Raw genomic sequence first — 18,544 nt, 5'->3', positions numbered from 1 at the left:
AACCAATTTATCTGTTATAGCATAAGTGGGTATTTATCTTAGTAAGGCTCTGTGAGAATTTGATCATTATTCATTCTTACGATGATAAATATGAACCATAAGAACATAATAGTGCTTATTTTCTCCAGCATTATAGGAGCATGAACAGATTCATATATATATGAATTTTCTGGATAAATGGAATCTAGATTTTTAAGAATCACAGTTTTTCTTCTACTTAAATCATTTACATAAAAATCTTTCTAAAAATCATTACATAATTCCCTGATACTTATTTATTCATACAGTAAAGTTTGATTACCAGACATCGTGATGGGTACCAATAAAAAAAAAAATGAACAAGGCATGGCTTTCCTTTCAAGTACTTCATGTCTGGTCCATGGGGCAGACGTATCAACAGATTGCGATAGTGGACAACAGTGATAGCTCTGAGAGAAGTAAAACAAAGAGCAAGAGAGCAGGGAGGAGAGCAGGGAGCTGTGGGAAAGTCCAAGGAGACTTCACTGTAGATGGGACATTTGAGTAGAGAGCGGCTAAGACAAAGCCAGGGGAAAGGGGCGGGGGACCCGTCAGGGAGGATCATCAAGGACGGCCAGGACCGAAAATGGGCGGAGTGTAGGATGTGTTAGGGGATAGATCAAGATGGGGATGAGATGGTAGGAGGTACAAGAAGCCAGATGATGAAGGAAGTTTTATGCCAAGCTAGGCCATTCGTATTTTGTCTCCTTGTTAACAGTTTTGAAGAAGAGTTATTGACATGGTCAAATTCGGTTCAAAGCAAGACGTGGGGTGACAAAGCAAAGGACAGACTGGAGAGAGGAGAGACTACTACATGTGCGTGGGGGGAGAGGAACCAGCAGTGCAAGAACAGGAGGAAACTGGGAAAGGTAACCACCAGTTGTGGCACATAAGGGGACATCTCATGAGGCTTTATCGAGGAGGAGTAATATGCAACAGAGGGGAAGACGAGTGAATAAAGCTGTGGACCCGGGGATGCAAAAAAGAGAAGGTATGAGATGGCTCACGCCGAGAGGCAAACATGCATTAATGATAAATCGTGTGCGAGATATGAAGGCCACAATGAACTGTGGGAAAGGAGCATGACAGTGAAATTAACACAAACAGGAAAGGGGAAATTGAGGAGGGCTGAAAGAAAAACTAATAGGTAAGTAAACACCTTTATTTGCAGATAAAGATAGAGCTTAGTTGGTGGATAAAATGGGGCTGAAGGGTGCTTCTGCAATATCAGATCAGCAAGGATTATAATGGGTTCAGTGACAGGGTGTATCATATTGAATGAAGCAATTTGGTGAAGGTCACTGATTAGAAGGCCGAAGTATCATTGCCATTCTCATATATTTGTACTCAGTCAAAGGTTGAAATTCTGCCTCCTAATGGGATGGAATCAGGAGTTGGGTCAGTTAGGATTAGATGCGGCCATGAGGGTGGAGCCCCCACAAACGGGATTAGTGTCCTTGTCTAAGGCCTCAGAAGGCTTGCTTCCTCTCTCTGCCATGTGAGGACACAGCAAGCATATGGCCCCCTCTGAACCAGGAAGCAGGCTCTCAGCAGATACAGAACCTGAGCGGGTGGGCACATTTCTGTTGTTTATAGCTACCCAGTTAATGGTAAAATATAGCAGCCCGAGCTGACCACGATAATTATTAACTTATGATTTCAATGCATTAAGGTAAAACATACAATTTTCTTTTGATCTTGCTCCCACTGTTTGGGACAACATGGTAAATTAGTAAAAGACGGAAAGAAGATAAAGAACTTGCTATTTGCACACTACACGTTTTATACGACACTGAATAGAAATAGCATCTCAAATGGTCTGGGCAGGGGAAAGAAATGTAAGCTCACGTAGCTGCTTGGTGAGGAGGGTGGTTCATATGTAACAGGCTCATGTAAGTTAGGGATTTCCCTATTGCCTTTTGGAACTTATTTGTGTTCATGTCCTATCTCTAGAACTAGACTATATAAGCTGCCTTGAGAAGAGAGAGGAATATATAGCCACGTGGACAGAGCGACATAGATTTTTTTTTTTTAAACAGGCTTAAGATTCAATTCGTCTTCAACTGTCTTGGTGCCCAACTGTTTTTCATACATATTATTTTCCCATTCTTTCCTGTGGAATAGGGTCCTATAAAATATGTGGTTATTAACCTACTTACCACTATAACAGTATTGCACTGAATGCCATTAAATTAGATTCATAAAGGCATAAGAAGCCTAGGATTTTATATTAATAACGATTTGGGCAAAAGTAGATTTTTGAGCCTTATTTTGTGAGGTTTATATTTCGTTGGATCCCCCATAGGTCTTGGTGGTATGTTTTGTATGCAGCAGGTGCTCATTAAATATTAAAGTACTGACGATATTAGATAAAGTTCTTTTAATATCACTAGAAATCTTCTGGGGACTATGCAGATGGTTGGAAGAATGCCTCAAGATAAGAAAAGAGCCAACGAAGAACTTTATTAAATAAAAGATAAAGGATGAGCCCAGAAACAAAATTTGTACCTCTTGAGGGGAAACTTTTGCAGTTGAAAAAAATGTTATCTTGCCTGTGCTAGCTTCGTTAAAAGATTCAAAAGTGTAAAAGAGTTTGATTTAAATTTAGAAAAAGTGGGTTTTAAAGTTGCCAGCAAAATTGTACTCAAAGTGCAGAAGTGAGAGAAGCAAAGATCGTTTTAATTTAAGCACTCTGAGAAGAGGACGAGGGCTGGCCCCCGGCAGGGAGACCTGAGTGAGGCTGAGAAGGCTCTGCCCTGCTGGCCGTGTCATGTGACACGGCAGAGGACGAGCACTGGGCAGGCACCTCCGGGAAGGCTAAATCTAGGCTCGCCAAGAAGTGGCACTACCAGGGCCATCAGGACAGACAGACTCCTCAGCGAGACGTCTCCTCACTGCAGTCCTCACGTGGCCAAGCAGAATGTTGTTGTAAAGCTGGTCGTTAACTAAGATGCTGGCGTGAACTGTTATAGGCTCGATCTTTGAGGGCACCAAGAAACCCAGATTTCTAAAGGTGGGAATTGTCGCAGAGCAGACACATTTTTAGAGCGAAGATGAAGAAATTCCTGAAGCACAGCTGATTTTCAAGACTCCTAGAAAGGACCAGAGCTATAAGTGGCTGACCTGTCTGAACCCTGAAGTCCTGAGCTGGAGAACTTTGGGGTTTTTTCCTGAAGGAGAAGGAAGAGCGAGTAAAATTATGGAAAGTTCAGGGAGAAGTCGCTGAAGCAGCAGAGTGGGTGCAAATTTTATGCCTCAGTTTTATTGTTTTTAAATCTTGTTTCAAACGGCATTTAAAATTTAAAAGTGAATAAGTAAATATGAATTTAGGTCCCCATTTACAATTTTAAAAAATTGAATTTATAATTTACATTCACACTTATATTATTTAAAAAAATAAACCTAATGAATAAAAGACTTTCATCTCTGAGATTCAACTGTTAGGTCCAAGAAGGTGACAATGACTATATCTCTGCTCCAAGACAAAGAATCAGCTGAAATGTTACCTTTGGTCATTCAATCTTAAAATAGCAGGGTTTTTTGTTTGTTTTGTTTTTTGTATCTTACTATGTCTTAGCTGTTCTAAGTCCTTTACATATTTCTCTTAATCCTCACAAAAACTTTATATTTAGATATTCTCATTCTTCCCATTTTGTATACTTGAACACCGAGGCGAAGAGAGGGTAAGTAATGTGCCAATGACCATGCGAACAGGCGGTTAAGCCAGAAATCAAACCCAAACACTTTAAATCCAGGGTCTTGGCTCTTTCATTCTCTATTTTGCCTTTTAAAGAAGCAACCCAGTCACTCTATATGACTTTGTTTTAATTTTCTGCAGAGTTACTATTTTCTTGTTTTATTAATTCACGCTTCCGTGCCCCATGGGAAACCCCATGACACTACGGAGCTTGTCTATCTTGCTCATTTGCTTATCACTCACCAGTTAGGAACAGTGCCTTCCATGCAATAGGTACTCACTACATATTTGTAGGATGAAAAATGAATCAATTATTGATATATATTTATCATATCCTGAATTACAGGCATGAAATAGTGATAAAAAATATTAAAGGCCGTGGTTTTCAAGCCGTGTTAGTGAAAGCAGAATTACTTCCCGGGGTATCAGTTGGTTGTAGTTCAGGGGGAGGCTGGGTGGGCAGGCGGTTTGTGGGATTGCCCTTTCTTCTCTCAGGGAAGGGCTGCTTTACGTGCATTTAAGTCAAAGAGATCCGAGTTTAAATAGACTGCCTGTTAGCCTGGGCAGGTTTCTTAACGACTTGAAAAATACATCAGTTTCTTGGTATACAAAATTGTGATGATGACAGCATCTAACTCTCAGCGTAGATGTAAGGACTTAATACAGGTCATGTTTGTAAAACTGCATTTCACAGCTTTATGCAAATACATTTTAGAAACTATTCGCTCTATCAATATATATATACATTTTAAAGATGTAGATCAAAAATATTATAGTCGAGTTTATCCAGTAGCCAAGTACATTCGTGATCAGTAAAAAGCTCTGTCACTTTGGATATCTGTATTTGAACATCTACGTAGACTTTTCAGATGAGTAAAGTATTTTTATCAACTATATAGACAGATTATATGCTACCTGGGCTAGTCAGATATATTTTTATAAGTATCTGTATCTCAGATTTTGGTTTTGTCGAACTGCACAACTAGATTGAAATGAATGGTCTAAACCCAAACGGAGTTTGTAATTGTTTTAAATTAGCAACTTGTAAAGTTTTTCAAAGATCCCTGTAAAACCCCTCCCACCCCATGTGCCCTTTGGCATTTCCACGTTAGCATTCCTGTTAGGTAGGAAGCCAAGAGCGAAGGGGAACAAAGGACCATGGCCCAGGCCAAAGACCTCCTTTAGGACCTCCCCAAACACTCCTTTTATGCTTATAAAGTACCTCTACATCCTAAGACACAAAGGGGTAAGAAGCCATAAAATAGCAGGCGGGTTAGTCCTGCCTCAAGCGCATGTGCAGTCAGTGCCACACTAACCTCCCTATGACCTAGCCTCATTATACCGTCATTATAATATCATGCCTATGCCAGGAAGTTCATGAATCATATAACAGACCGAATTCTGGGTAACCGCATGCGCACTAGGCAGTTATATAACAGCCACATGTCAATCAAATGACCTCAGGTGCCGATCATTTAGCATCGCCCTTCTAACTTCCCACCACGGCCCTAATATAATCCCGATCTCCCCACTTCTGTTGTTACAGCCCTCTTCGCTGTAACCTGCCTCTCCCTTGGAGCGTACTTTACTCATACCTTTTGTTTCTGCGTGGTAACAGCCCTCTTGGGCGTGACCTGCTTCTTCCTTGAAATGTACTTTAATAAATTGTACTTTTTTCTAAATTTCAATGCTTTACCGAGTCCGCGAGGAAGAACTGAGGACCCCTCTGGGCCGCCGAGGCATCGACAAATTTCACATCGCCCAGTGAGGTGACACTTCCATAAGGTGGAGTCTAGTTTCCCTCTCTTTGAACATGGGCTGGCTTATTTCAGCACACGGAATGTGACAAAGTGACACTGTATGGCTTCCAGAGAAGCCTAAGACTTAAGGGTCCTTGCAGCTCTGTTTCCATCCCTTAGAAGCCAATCATCATATGAAGTGGTGAGGCCACCCTGCGGGAAAGATCACGTAGAGACACAGACACGCCTGGACAGTCTCTAGCTGTTCCAGCCAGCTCGCATGAGCCACAAAACACATGAGTAAAGACATCTTGGTTCCTCTGGCCCAGCCATGCCACCCCAGCTGCCGCTGTGTAGCAGAGGCGAGTGGTTCCTGCTGCGTCTTAACTCCAACTGCACGACTGTCAACAAAGAGTCGCAGTTGTATCAAGACAAAGTTTTGGGCGACTTGTTGACACAGTGGTAGATGACTGAAACAGAAATTTGTGCCTGGGAGTGGAGTGCTGATGTGATAAAAACTTAAAGCATGTGGCATTAGCTTTGAGACTCCACGGTAGGCAGAGGCTGGAAGCGGGTGAGGAGACTCTTGTGGATCAGGAAGATCGGTAAGGAAGTTGCAATGGGAAGTGGGAGAAAAGCAACCCGTGCTTTGCAGTGGTGGGAAAATGAACAAGACTGGTTTCTACATCAGTGTCAAAGTATCTAAAGAAGTAAGGAGGTTTCCAAGCAGAATGCTAAAAGTGACCACTGTTTTTTGTTTTTTTTTTTTAATGGTATATGGATAAGGTTTTATCGTTTAAAGAAGAAACTGTTCAGTTTTGAAGCAGCATTTAGAGAAATATAAGGGCCTAGGATAGTCTCATTAGATTCTCAAAATAATAATGGGTTCAGGACAAAAACTGATTCTGAGATGCTGTAAGTAAAATACTGCATGATCTTTACCAGGTAAAGAGTGGGCCTGTAAACCCCTTTGTAAGTACTCCCCAAAATTTAAAGCAGTGGTTTATAGACCCACTCAGCTGCACAAAAAGATTCGAAGACTCTTCAAATCCTTATAAAGAGCATCCTAACTCAGCCTGTCTGGGAAGGATTTGTGAGTGTGAGTCTTTTCTAATTGTGAACTATAATTTAATACATAGAAAGCCCGCTAATGTTTTAAGGTGCTGTACCAACGTGGGCAAAGGAGGCTTTGTCCCCAGCCTTCTATGACCAGGAAGCATGTGAAGAGAGCTACTCAGTGACTGCTATGTACCTCCCATATTCTCCATTTTTTGAATAGAGGGTCTGTCGAGGTTCACCTGTTTTCTGTTTTATCTGTGTACTAAACGTACATGGTACAGATAACTTGTCTTTTTATTTCCAGGTCTTCGAATTAGGAATTTCTGCACACAGGAGGAATGTAAACTGTGACTAGAGAGAAGACTTTAGTAAACTGCTTCCACATATGGCCGTAACAATCCTTTCGACCTCCATGTCCTTTTGAAATATGACTGCAGCTCATCTCATCAGGAGGTGGAGTCTATTTTTCCTCTCCCTTCACTTGGTCTGCCCCTGTGACTTGTGAATGTTGCTAGGGTACCACACTGTGACTTCCATGCCTAGGCATTAAGTGGATTTGCCATTCCCGTTTTTTTATCCTCATGGTATCAAGCCACCATGAAAAAAAGTGTGGTGATCTTCCTGGAAAGCCTATATATAGAGAGAGAGGAGTGGCCAGTCCTCTGCTCTTCCGGCCATCCTTGTTGAGGCACCAGACATGTGACTGAAGTCATCCTGAACCCTCAGACCCTCACGACCCACCCCAGTTGAACCCACACCTGACGAACCCTAGTCTGATTGTATAATGCTGAGAAAAAAAGTTGTGTTTTTTTTTTAAGCCACTAAAGTTTGGTGTGATTTTTCACACAGCAATAAATGACTAAAGTATAACTTGATTGGTCAATTATTCCAAATAGTCAAAGTGGCTGGATACGACCATATGATCATGCAGAAGAATTAAAGCAGCATATCATCCAATGGATAAAGCACTGGCAATAACTCAATAGCTCTCAGTGCTAGTTCTGGCTTTGTCTTTGCCTGCTGTGTGTGTGAGAATGTAGGCAAGTCACTGAATATCTGTGAACCTCCTTTATAGAACAGGGGTCATGACAGCTATCTCACAGGACTGTTTTAAGGACTATAGCAAATAACCAAGAAAGAGGCATGTTTGATAACTATTGAGAATTACTCAAAAAATACTTTTATAACTTGTAAGTGCTCCTACAGAGGTACTTCGGGCATCGGCTCGCCTACTGAAAATATCAGTTCCTCTGCTTACTCTCTTCCCATTGATAGATTCCTGTTAATCAGCTTCTCTTTAAGGAAGGAGTCGAAATAGTTTAAAATTTCCTGAATGAAAAACGGTACAGAAAGACACCCAATGTTATTAAAGAAATGGCAAGATGAATATTATAACAGGCATTTGGTGTCTGTAAATGTGATTTCTAGTTTATTTTAACAGCTATACTAAAACCCCACGGTACAGTTAATAGTATTATATGCATTCCATCAATAAGAAGAAAATATCCTCAAACACAATTTCTAATTTACAAGCTTATGACAAGTTCAAGCTGCTGAGAAATTGGACTTGAAAGTATGTCTTAGAATGATAGAAGACCACTATTAACACTATTATAATTGTATACCTATTGCATCAAATCTGACATTTCAGTTTAATATATTTTGCTGAGAGAGCATACTGTTTTATGGCTTCCCAGTGAAATCAAAACCGACCCAGACGTTTTCACTTTTCTAATATAATTCACTGCAAGGTTTTAAAGCTGCCATCTCTTTTCTTCTTTTTTTCCCCAAAAGATTGATGCCCTGGCATTCGTTAATTCCACAAGAGCTCATAATGGGTCAATGAGTCAGTGGTGAGCACCTCCATTAACTGTATTAATTTACACTATGTCACCTTAATGACATTTTGTCGCAGCTACCTTTTCTGACATCTACATAGCTATTCGAAAGTAATATAACAACTTTAGAAGGCATTAAGGAAAATTAGTATAAGAACTACAGTAAGTCGAATGTCACTGTTTACCGAGACTGTGCTAGAGGAAAGAAATAAAAAAATACAAAGTAAAAACTAACCGGTCTGACTTAACTCAGGAGATTTCTCTCCGGAAAGGTCACTTCCCCAGCACTCCTCTGCCCAGCTTGTATTCATTACCACAGGAAGAGACTGACGTTAATAGAGAGAGACAGAATAAAACCATCTACTCTGTTCTCGTTCTCTCTTATACGATTATCTGATAAGTTAGTGGAGATTGTAGAGATATTTTTCTTCAGAGATGGAAAAACATTTTTTTTTTTTACAATTATATCATATGCTTTATTTTTATAGCTTAGAGATCAAAAAAAAAAAATCAAAAGCTTAGGTTTTAACACATAGTTAGCAAAACAATTATTACTCTTGGTAACATATTCTTCCATGCTAAATCAGGTATTGTTTTAGAAGGAAAAAATACTGCACACTTTAATCAATATATTTAAATATGAATTTAGAAATCTGAAGGTACCACCAGTATTACTAAAAAACTTTTAGCATTCCCTTAATGAAGATCCCAAAATTCTGATGCTATAAAGGATACATTTGGACACATACACACAACAACAATAAACACGTAATTGAAATATAGCAATATAGCTAGAAGGCTGAGAAACCATACTTGAAATGCAACTTTCTACAATTTCGAAGATCTTTTTCAGATCAATAAGAGAAAACATATGACTCAACTGAAAAATGGGCAAAAAATATGAGTAATTTTATAGGTCGATAATATACAGGAAATGCTCAACTTCGCTCATAATTAATGAAACGCGAGCTGAAATAAAGACGACTTCATTCTTCCCTCATCAGATTAGTGAAGTTACACTGCTTATTACATGGGGAAGGAGGCATCTTCACACTCTGGGAGAGAATTACCATCTTCAGGAATTATGGTTTGGCAATATCTTTCGAAATTAAAAATGTATGTAGCCTCTGAGCTACTAGTCCCATTAACAGAAATGATCTTTTACTTATATACACAGAGTTCATCCAAATGTCTGTGCCAGGATGTCCACTGAAGCCTTGTTTAACAGTAACACTCAGAGAGAAAGACAAACTATGCATCAATAGGAGATCGTGTAAATAAATTACCATACTGTGTGCCATGTGCACCCTTTAAAAAGAAAGGGTCTACCCGGAAAGATAGTCAAGATATATTATCATAAAATATGAAAGGTGCAGGGTGGCAGGAGAGAATTGAAAATGAGAGCAATTCGTGCAACGCCGAGCTGGGGAAATGAGCTTCTTATGAGCTAATCATTTGGGGGTGGCGTGGGGGGATGGTACCTGTTGGTATTCTGAAGGCCGCTTGAGGATAAATAATAAAAAACCCCCCAAACTAGTGAGAGCCACTTTGGTCTTTGTCCTTGATGACATAAGCCCAGGAGTCAAAGGAACACAACTAATAACAAGATGCAAATGTTTTTGAAAAGTTGCAGCATATATGAGAATTCTCCCAGCAGTTTTAGAGGGACGAGCCTGATATGGACATTGGTCAGAGACTGCCATGTAACCTGGTGATCAAAAGCATCAACAGAATGCTCAAGACAGAAAGTAAAGGCTAAAACTCTATCCACATACATAAATGAGAATGACTGACTCTGATGTATATGTGGGCTTGTGAGGGTGAATCTGAACTAAGTTGAAAAACCAAGTTTCTTTTTTGTGAGGATGTCAAATAAGAGTGAGAAGGTACTTTACATGAAAGAGTTCATATGGATACAGCTCTGAATTAAGATATAAATAATCGTACACACGATAGGACGCCTTAAAATATAGACAAGAATGTTTAATTCACATTAAATATTTGTTGAATGCCTTTTTTTATGAACACTATGTGAATTCTAGAAGCCTATGAGCTCCCCATTTCCTGTTAATTCTCAAAAGGTTATTAAGAAATGAACCCCCTCCCTGATTTCATTGGTAGTAAATCAGTTTAAATTTTTTTTCGGATATTTTAGAGTTTAATTATTCAGTGAAGTTATAAGTCTGTTAGGAGAAAAATGTGAGCCTTAAGAATTTAATATAGTAAGGATGAATGTTAAATTATCTTATTTCCAAACGTGAATACGTTGTGTAGGTAAATTAATATTCATTTATGCAAACTTTGATGGCAATGAATAAAACACATAGATATGTCAAACACTCCCTCCTTGGATCCATATTCTTTTTTTGCTTTAAAAAAAAAAAAACCAAAAAAAACAGACAAAAGTTGTATCCATCCACTTTTCTTACAGTTCAGTAACCCTGCAATTGCCTTTTAAAAATGTTTGTAATAGATAAGCATAAATATGAAAAGATAATTTTGATGTTAATTTACTGCCTTTTGTTGGATTAAGACACTAAATAGAATAATACTAAAACATTTTTATATCTAACAGTATGAGTGGCAGTGATGGGGAAAATTTTGCCTTGAAAAAAATGAGATTAAAATAAGAAACACACAAACTTATGCAATAACCTAAACATATAATCTTATTATCAGGAAAAAAGTCACAAAAATCAGTGAACAAATGCATTTTATATTTTGAATACAACCATTTAAAAAACAAAAGTCCATATAAATGAATAGCAATTCTTTATATTTAACAATAGTTAAGTAGTACCAACTGTAAAACTGCTCTCTGGCTGTTCCCGGACATTGTGTGCGTGTGCGTGTGTGTGTGTGTGTGTGTGTGTGTGTGTGTGTGCGCGCGCGTGTGTGTGTGTGTGTGTGTGTGTTGGTTTAATCTAATGTGTATTGTTGCACAGTATCCCCAGGCACAGTCAAGTAAAAGCTAAGGCTGTACAGAAGAGCCTACATTTTAAATGGGTCTTGTCATTAATGCTTTATTAATTGCCCTAGGCTATGTAAACCCAAAGCTGGGCAAGCTATAACAATATGACACATTAAGGTCAAATCCAATCCCTGCTGTGTTTTATGGAATAGGCCAAATATTGAGTTAACAGCAGGAAAGGCAATTTATGGGCTTTTCTTTCCATCTCCTGATTATTCGATCTAAATTAGATAGGAATTATTCGAAATAAGCAAAGCACTTTAACTGAATAATATAAAAGGATCCTGAATCATTTTCTATGATGCTCAAAATTATTTCCTGTAGTTTCCTTTCAGGTTAGATGTAATACATAATTTTAAAATATGATGGAACAAAGCTGCGGTATGCAATGTCTTATACATACATCTCAATTTAAAAAAATAAAAATTCAACATATTTTGAAATAAAATTAATATCAACAAATGAAAGAGCCTACCTTTACATCAGAAGTGTCTCTCTGACTAGTTCTCCAAGATCTCGCGACTGATGAAAAGGTTCGATCTGGATGGTCGAATTTTCCATCATTTGCATTGAGGAAGAAGGTTGTGAAAGGTTCCTAAGTAAAAAAAACAAAAAAAGGAAAAAGAAAAAAAAAAATAGAAACAATAATTTGACCCTTCTAAACACAGCTCCCTCAGTCCTTTGTAAAATATGACTTTCTTTGCCCTCCTGTGGCAGAAAAAGTGCAGGGTCCTGGCAAGATGCTCACGCTAAGGAGTCATGGGGTACCAGTCTGGGCCTGACTGGGTCAAGGTCACCTGTCACTCTGCAACCTTGGTAGGTAGTTATTTTGCTTCTTGGGCTTCAGTCTTCTGATCTATAAAATGGTGGAGTTCTAGCGCTCTGAGATTTTATGATAAATGATTTTGCATTACCGTCAACCTATAACTCAGATTTTCTTTCTCATAACTGAGGCCATATACCTAGTAACAACATTGCAATAAGAAAATCCTCTGACGCTGCTCGCGGCAGTGTGCAATGACATAGGAATGTCCATCTGGATCACCCACCAAAGTCTACTAAGTGCTCCTACCACATTATGGTCTGGTGATCTTTTTTAAAATGCAATTCCCTGCTTAGAATCCTTCCATAGCTTTTCAGAGCGTTTAGGAAAAAAACTCTAAACTACTTAATTTGTCTTCAAAGTGCCTGAATGATCTGGAACTTGCTTGACTCTTATCTCTCACCATTAGCTTCTTCACAGTCTAAGGTCTTGCCACACTGCTCTCACTTCTTGCCCTTTGTGGATGAAGTTCCCTCTGCCTGGTTACAAGTTCACCCCTCTCCTTCACCATCCTTACTCGGCTCAGCTCTTCTTAATCTTTAAGTCTCAGCCAAGGTGTCATTTTCTCTTGAAAGACTTTTCCTGATTTGTTAAGCTCTCCAGTATGGTCAAATAGCAACCTATATTTCCTCGAACATCACTGAAGCATTATTCACACTGTTTAATAACTGATTTTTAACTTGTCTCTCTTCCCTACTACATGAATAGGTTCCATGTGCATCTTATTTACTGTTTTATTTCCAGCACTTAGAACAACAGCTGGTACACAGAAGTTGCTCGATGTAGAATCCACTGAAATGATGAATGAGCTAAAGTAAGTGCAAGTAAGAGTAGATAAACTTGAGTCCTTCCAGTATTCTGTGACTATTATCTTATACTAACGGTGTCCGTCACCAACGACATGTTCCCATAGCAAGAAACCTAGGGACAATTCTCTCACAAGGTCTTAATGTATTTAATTTTAATAATTTATCTGTAGTTTTTGTTGAGAGGGGGGTATTATTGCTGATACCATTAAATTTGCTTCCAAATGTAAAAGGATTAAATAACTTTCATTCTTACTAAGGATTTCTTAATTAACTACAAGTTTAACAAAGATAAATAAACATGTCCTGGAAAAAATGGTTCAATTCTTGACTCAAGTCTAAGATGAATGACATATCACCTCTAGGTTCAATAATGCTAAGAAGTATTTCCTATTTAGTTTTTTTTTTCCTTTAATATACAATCTATTCATTCTTTCATATTCACAAAATATTACTTTGCCTCTTTAAATTCTTCTTTTTGCCATTAGCCATAAGGCCAAGCTGTCAGGCAACAGCTACGCATATCCATCTTCCTCAGAATCTTCCTGAAATTTAGTGTGGTTAGATATCATCAATTTTATAAGTTTGTAATGTATCACTAATATTTCATTTTCACTGTGAAATGACAGAAAACTATCGTGAAAGAGTTAAAATGAAGAATGATATAACAATATAAAGGTAGGGGAGGCATTATTGATTCACCTGAAAATCAGATTTGCATCCAGGAAGTCCATATTGCTGTTTAAGATTTTAAGTGATATGAGAGACAAATAGATGTCATCATAATTAAGTTAGGAAAAAAATTATGAGCTGTCTTTCACTAATTAATTTGCTTTGTGGAGTTTTAACTCACTATTAAATAGAAGATGGTTAATGCAGGATAGCTTATCGTCAAATTAAACTAAAGTGGGGATATAAAATTTCTAAAAGCAGCAATAGTAAATCAAATGAAATGTGACAGATCTAAGTTTGAATCTTGGTGGAACCACTTAACTCTAAGGCAAGTAACTTAACCTTAAGTAGTTGTGTTAAGTATCTCAGTTCCTTCATCTATGTTAATTGGAAATGACAACACCTTGGGGGTAATTATGGGAATTAAATAAGATTAAATAATATTGAGAGCTTGAAGTATCTTACCTGACATAGAGTTATAAAAATGACTACCAGCTTTACGCACTGTGTCGAATATTCACTGCTGGCCTCTGTAGCAGACTGCCAGTTCACTAGACGACCCTCAGGTCTTATGTGACTCTGTATCCTTAGTACCAAGCACAGCACTTGGCACACAGTTACTGTTTAATGACTGTTTGTTGAACACACCTAAAAATACAAGGTACTGTTGGGAGATGGGGTATAAGTAAGACGTGGTTTTCCTTGTCAGTTCTTAACCACTGGTTTGACCAAAAAGCGTTATCTTCAGAATCTACTTCATTATTCTAAGATACAGATGTAAGGCATTTTTTTTCTCTATAGATAGTAGGCAGAGATTAATTTAGAGGGATCAGACTTATCTCAATGATTTTTAACTTATTAAATAGACATGAGTGGAGACCTATTTATAAAAGCAAAGCCTTAACTTCTTATCAGCAGCCATTAAAAGCTGATCTCTACCCCAATCTAAACGATCCTTCCTAGTTTTTAACCCTTAACAAAGACATGCCAAGAATAGCACGGATGGACATAGTGAAAAGCAATCAGAAATTGAAGAATTATTTTTATTTCTGGTCACAAAGTTTATGAATCTAGCAGCACCTAAAAGCAGAAAATACTGAAGAATTCCACATTTCACTGTTTTAAGTAGCTTTTAAGATCTGATTAACAACTGTTTGAGGGTCACATACTACATTACTGACATATAATTCTCATTATTCCTGAAGGCCTCCAGCTGCTACACTGGTAGAGCACTAATAGAAATTGATAACCTATTTGTTTATAAGTGGGTATTGATCTTTCAAGCTCCGATCACCCTTTTCCCCTTCAAGGCACAGTGCGAGGCCTTTCTTTTTCATTCGACTCGTGCCTGCCTAACACAGAGGATCAAAAACTATATTAAGCTTAAGAAACATTTATATTTCTTCACATAACACTTGCACATTGAACCATTTTCTACGCGTATATCACCACATAAGATACTTGGTTATTATGCTAAAAAGTTTTCGGCTTGGGAAATAAAATGTATAAATGAATAAACACTAAATAGAAATTTCGGAAATTAGAATACTGGCACTTGTTGGGCTTTAAAAACTTCAGGTCAGGTCCTGTAATATAAATGGCCGATGGCAGACTTCCTCCTCCTAATGACAGCTACCCTGAGGTCACTTCATATCCTCCGACACTTTTTCAGCGCCGGAAAATAAAAACAACTGGCCCTGCACTGGGAAGTACCTGTCCTACTAAATCCTATCATAACCTTTAGTCCCTTGCAAGGAGACTAACAACTTTCCCTGCCTTTCAATGATTACGGACCAATTAATTCCATCCTGAGCAATCTTACTACACCATTCCTCTTATTCCTGTTCCTCTTTTTAATTTTCGCTGACTCCTTTATTCTGTATATGATTTTTGATCCGCCATAAGAATCTTTTCTTAAGTCCCTCTCCTCTTGTAGTTTACTTCTTTTCTTTCTCTTCATTTCATTTGAAACAAACTCCATCCATGGGTAATTGGTAGTGCTGGGATATAACTATATCAAAGAAAAAATGTATAGCAAAGGTAAGGGAACTAAGAGTCACTGAGCGCCTTTCTATGCTTGGCGCTGTGTTGTCTCAGATAACTCAATCCTCACTATTAGCTTTCAGAGTAGGTCAATTATTCCCGTTTTACATCTCAGAAAAATCAAGACCACATTCTGGGAAGGTGGAGGAGCCATTATTTCTGCTGTGCTTTGTCTGACTTCGGAAGTGTGTTTTCTCCCACTGCTTTTGAAAGAGCCCAAAGGTATCATTTAGAATCTTCAGAAAGTCTGTTAATTAACCTATGTACCCACTATACACAACGCTCCTGGTTAAGAATTCCTTATCTTCTTCTCGGCAAATAGGCATTATCTTTAAGCAAGATAAACAAGAGGACAACAGTTCATTCAGTAGCGTTATCTTTTGTTTTAATTATGACACTTGCAAAAATGTTTCTACTATTTTTTTTCACTACAAATATACGTTTTTAAAAATACACTGCGATTTAAACAGGCTTTCAAAGCAACACATACTTTATGAAGAAAGTCCCAAATTCTAAACAACTGATTTAAAAATGAACTGTTGTTGCTCCTAAGAATTATGATTACATGTCTGACAAATGAGTTTTGGATAGATAGGTTGAATATATTAAGTTCGAAAGGTGAATAGGTTATTAAGGGATGTAGAGGCCAGAAAATAAAATTTAATTACTTCTGTGTATATGCTGCATGCGTGGGGTAAGATTTAAGGTAAAAACATTCCAAGTAAAATGTGTCTTTTTATACTAGTTAGTATCTGAAGAAACTCCACACTCTGCTGAAATAGTTTATTCATCAGCTGCCCAATGGTGGCTAGCAAAGAGACAATCTTGTAATTCAGACAAGTGACTTCACTGGTAGTTTGTCTAAAATCACATTTTTAATTTAAAGTAATGAGGTATGTAGTTGATTAGCAATTTCAAGCAATTATTATCACTGTCATACTAATATATTGACTGACACTAATAATGAGTTTAATGATTTTGAGTCTAAAAGGTTTGAGAAGTAAAGGGCAGATACTTACTTTAATCTGCGTTTTGTTTTTATGAATGAATTCCTAGTGGCATGAATTTTCATGCACTTTCTACTTCATAAACTCCAACTGGGCTGGGAATGGGGGAACCACGTTCCCTGGGGCATCAGGTTGCACACTGAGTGAGCTGTTACCCCGTGACACTTCAGTCTGTCATAGCACAACGAAGAACGTGCTGGCAAATGGGTTCCCCTAAAAGCAATCCTGTGGATCTGTTCTGTCCAGTACAGTGGCCACTCGCCACATGTGACCACCGAGTACTTGACCTATAGCTAGACTGAATGTGTTATAAATGTAAAGCAAAAACTGGATTTCAAAGACTGAACCCTCCTCCAAACCAAATATCTCATTAATAATTTTTATATTGGTTACGTGTTGAAATTGTAACATTTTGACAAGTACATTTATTAAAATTAATTTCACTTATTTCTTTTTACTCTTAAATGTGGCTATGAGAAATTTTAAATTATACAAGTGGCTTGTATTACATGTCTGTCCTGTAGCATCCTATGAATAGCACCGAAAGGACATGTGTAGAATGTGCAGGTATGCATAGCATTTCTGCCACATCCCTGCATAGGCTCAAATTTGTATTCCGTTTCACTGACTAAATCAATCTAAGGATGAAATATGATTTATTATTTGAGGAACTGGTTAGCTTATCAGGAGTAGAAAGCTGTTGATAACAAGTACTTTTATCAACTCACACTTAAATAAGTCTTATAAATCTGATTTCAGATCAATTCGATTTGACAAAAACCAATGAACACAACTTTATGTATTTCAAAATGCTATCGTATATATGATGCATACATTATAGATATATCATATATATTCTCGTTTAATTCTCAAAACACTTTCCTTGATAATATTTTTTTCAGAACTGGCTCCTGACTTTTTTTTTAAATCCCCAAAATATCAGAGAGAGAGGTGTCTTACTCCCCATGGCAGTGCCTCACTATAGCAATGATTGTCCTTGATGGGACATAAGGTGGTATGAAAAAGCCTCCCAAGTTGAATATCTCTGGTTCAAGTTTGCTTCCCTAATGGTTTTGGGAAGCCCTGACAGTTCCCCGTGCACTAACTCGATGAAGCCAGAGACTGCGCTGCTTAGAGGTTTACCTCAAGGGCTGCTTAAGCCCAGGTAGGTCTTTTCTTGGCTCCTAGAAGGAACCTAAGTAGCAAACAGGACTTACATTTTACTGATACACTTTTTTGCTAGTTTTTTTTTTTTTCTGTTTTAATCTCCTTTGCTGATTTTTTTGTTATAACATTCATAACACGCAAAGCTAATAAGTCATTTCCTACTCGTGGCATTAATAATTGAGAATGTGGTTTTACGGTCTGACCATTTGGTTATCAGAGAATCCAATTTATTAGTATTTTGTTTTCTTGTCTGCCTGGTCGTGAGCCTAAATTCAATAAGAATATATTTTATGTCCATTATAGAGATCTTGCCTGGTAAATTTTTGTGTTGCTGTGTTTAGTTCTGACCTGTGGCTGAAACTGCAGGATAGAAGCTATAAATTCTCTATATGTGTGTCTGTAATTCCGAAAAGCCTTTACTTCTTCTGTGAGTGTGAAGTATTTTCCTATGTCTGGAGAGTATTAATAAGTTATTACAACCTATAAACTAAAGGTGCTCTGTTCTGATTGGTTTATGGTGCTAAACAGGCACTAACATAAATCTAACATTCCCCCCAAATTAACAGATAATAAAGAAATATAACTTCTTATACTTTAGAAGTGCTAGCATTAAAAAACCGTATTTCTTAAGAATATGGTTTTTCTTAAGCGATATTTTAGAACTGCTAGCTCTGAATTGTTTTTGTAAAAAAATCCAAGTTCAC

The 18,544-nt window shown here is 37.8% G+C and overlaps 1 protein-coding gene across 1 annotated transcript in view; it reads right to left on the bottom strand.

Annotated features, from left to right (window-relative positions):
- Window positions 1-18,544, bottom strand: part of NBEA (neurobeachin) — a 600,762-nt gene that overhangs the window by 53,811 nt on the left and 528,407 nt on the right. Inside the window, exon 46 of the mRNA XM_023531608.1 lies at window positions 11,798-11,917. Within this exon, the coding sequence (XP_023387376.1) occupies window positions 11,798-11,917 (120 nt within the window). The remainder of the gene's footprint in view (window positions 1-11,797; window positions 11,918-18,544) is intronic.

The sequence above is a fragment of the Pteropus vampyrus genome, unplaced genomic scaffold (assembly GCF_000151845.1).
Source record: "Pteropus vampyrus isolate Shadow unplaced genomic scaffold, Pvam_2.0 Scaffold71, whole genome shotgun sequence".
NCBI lineage: Eukaryota > Metazoa > Chordata > Mammalia > Chiroptera > Pteropodidae > Pteropus > Pteropus vampyrus.
Note: the sequence above shows the minus strand (reverse complement) of the source record. Positions and strands in the feature narration are given on the sequence as shown.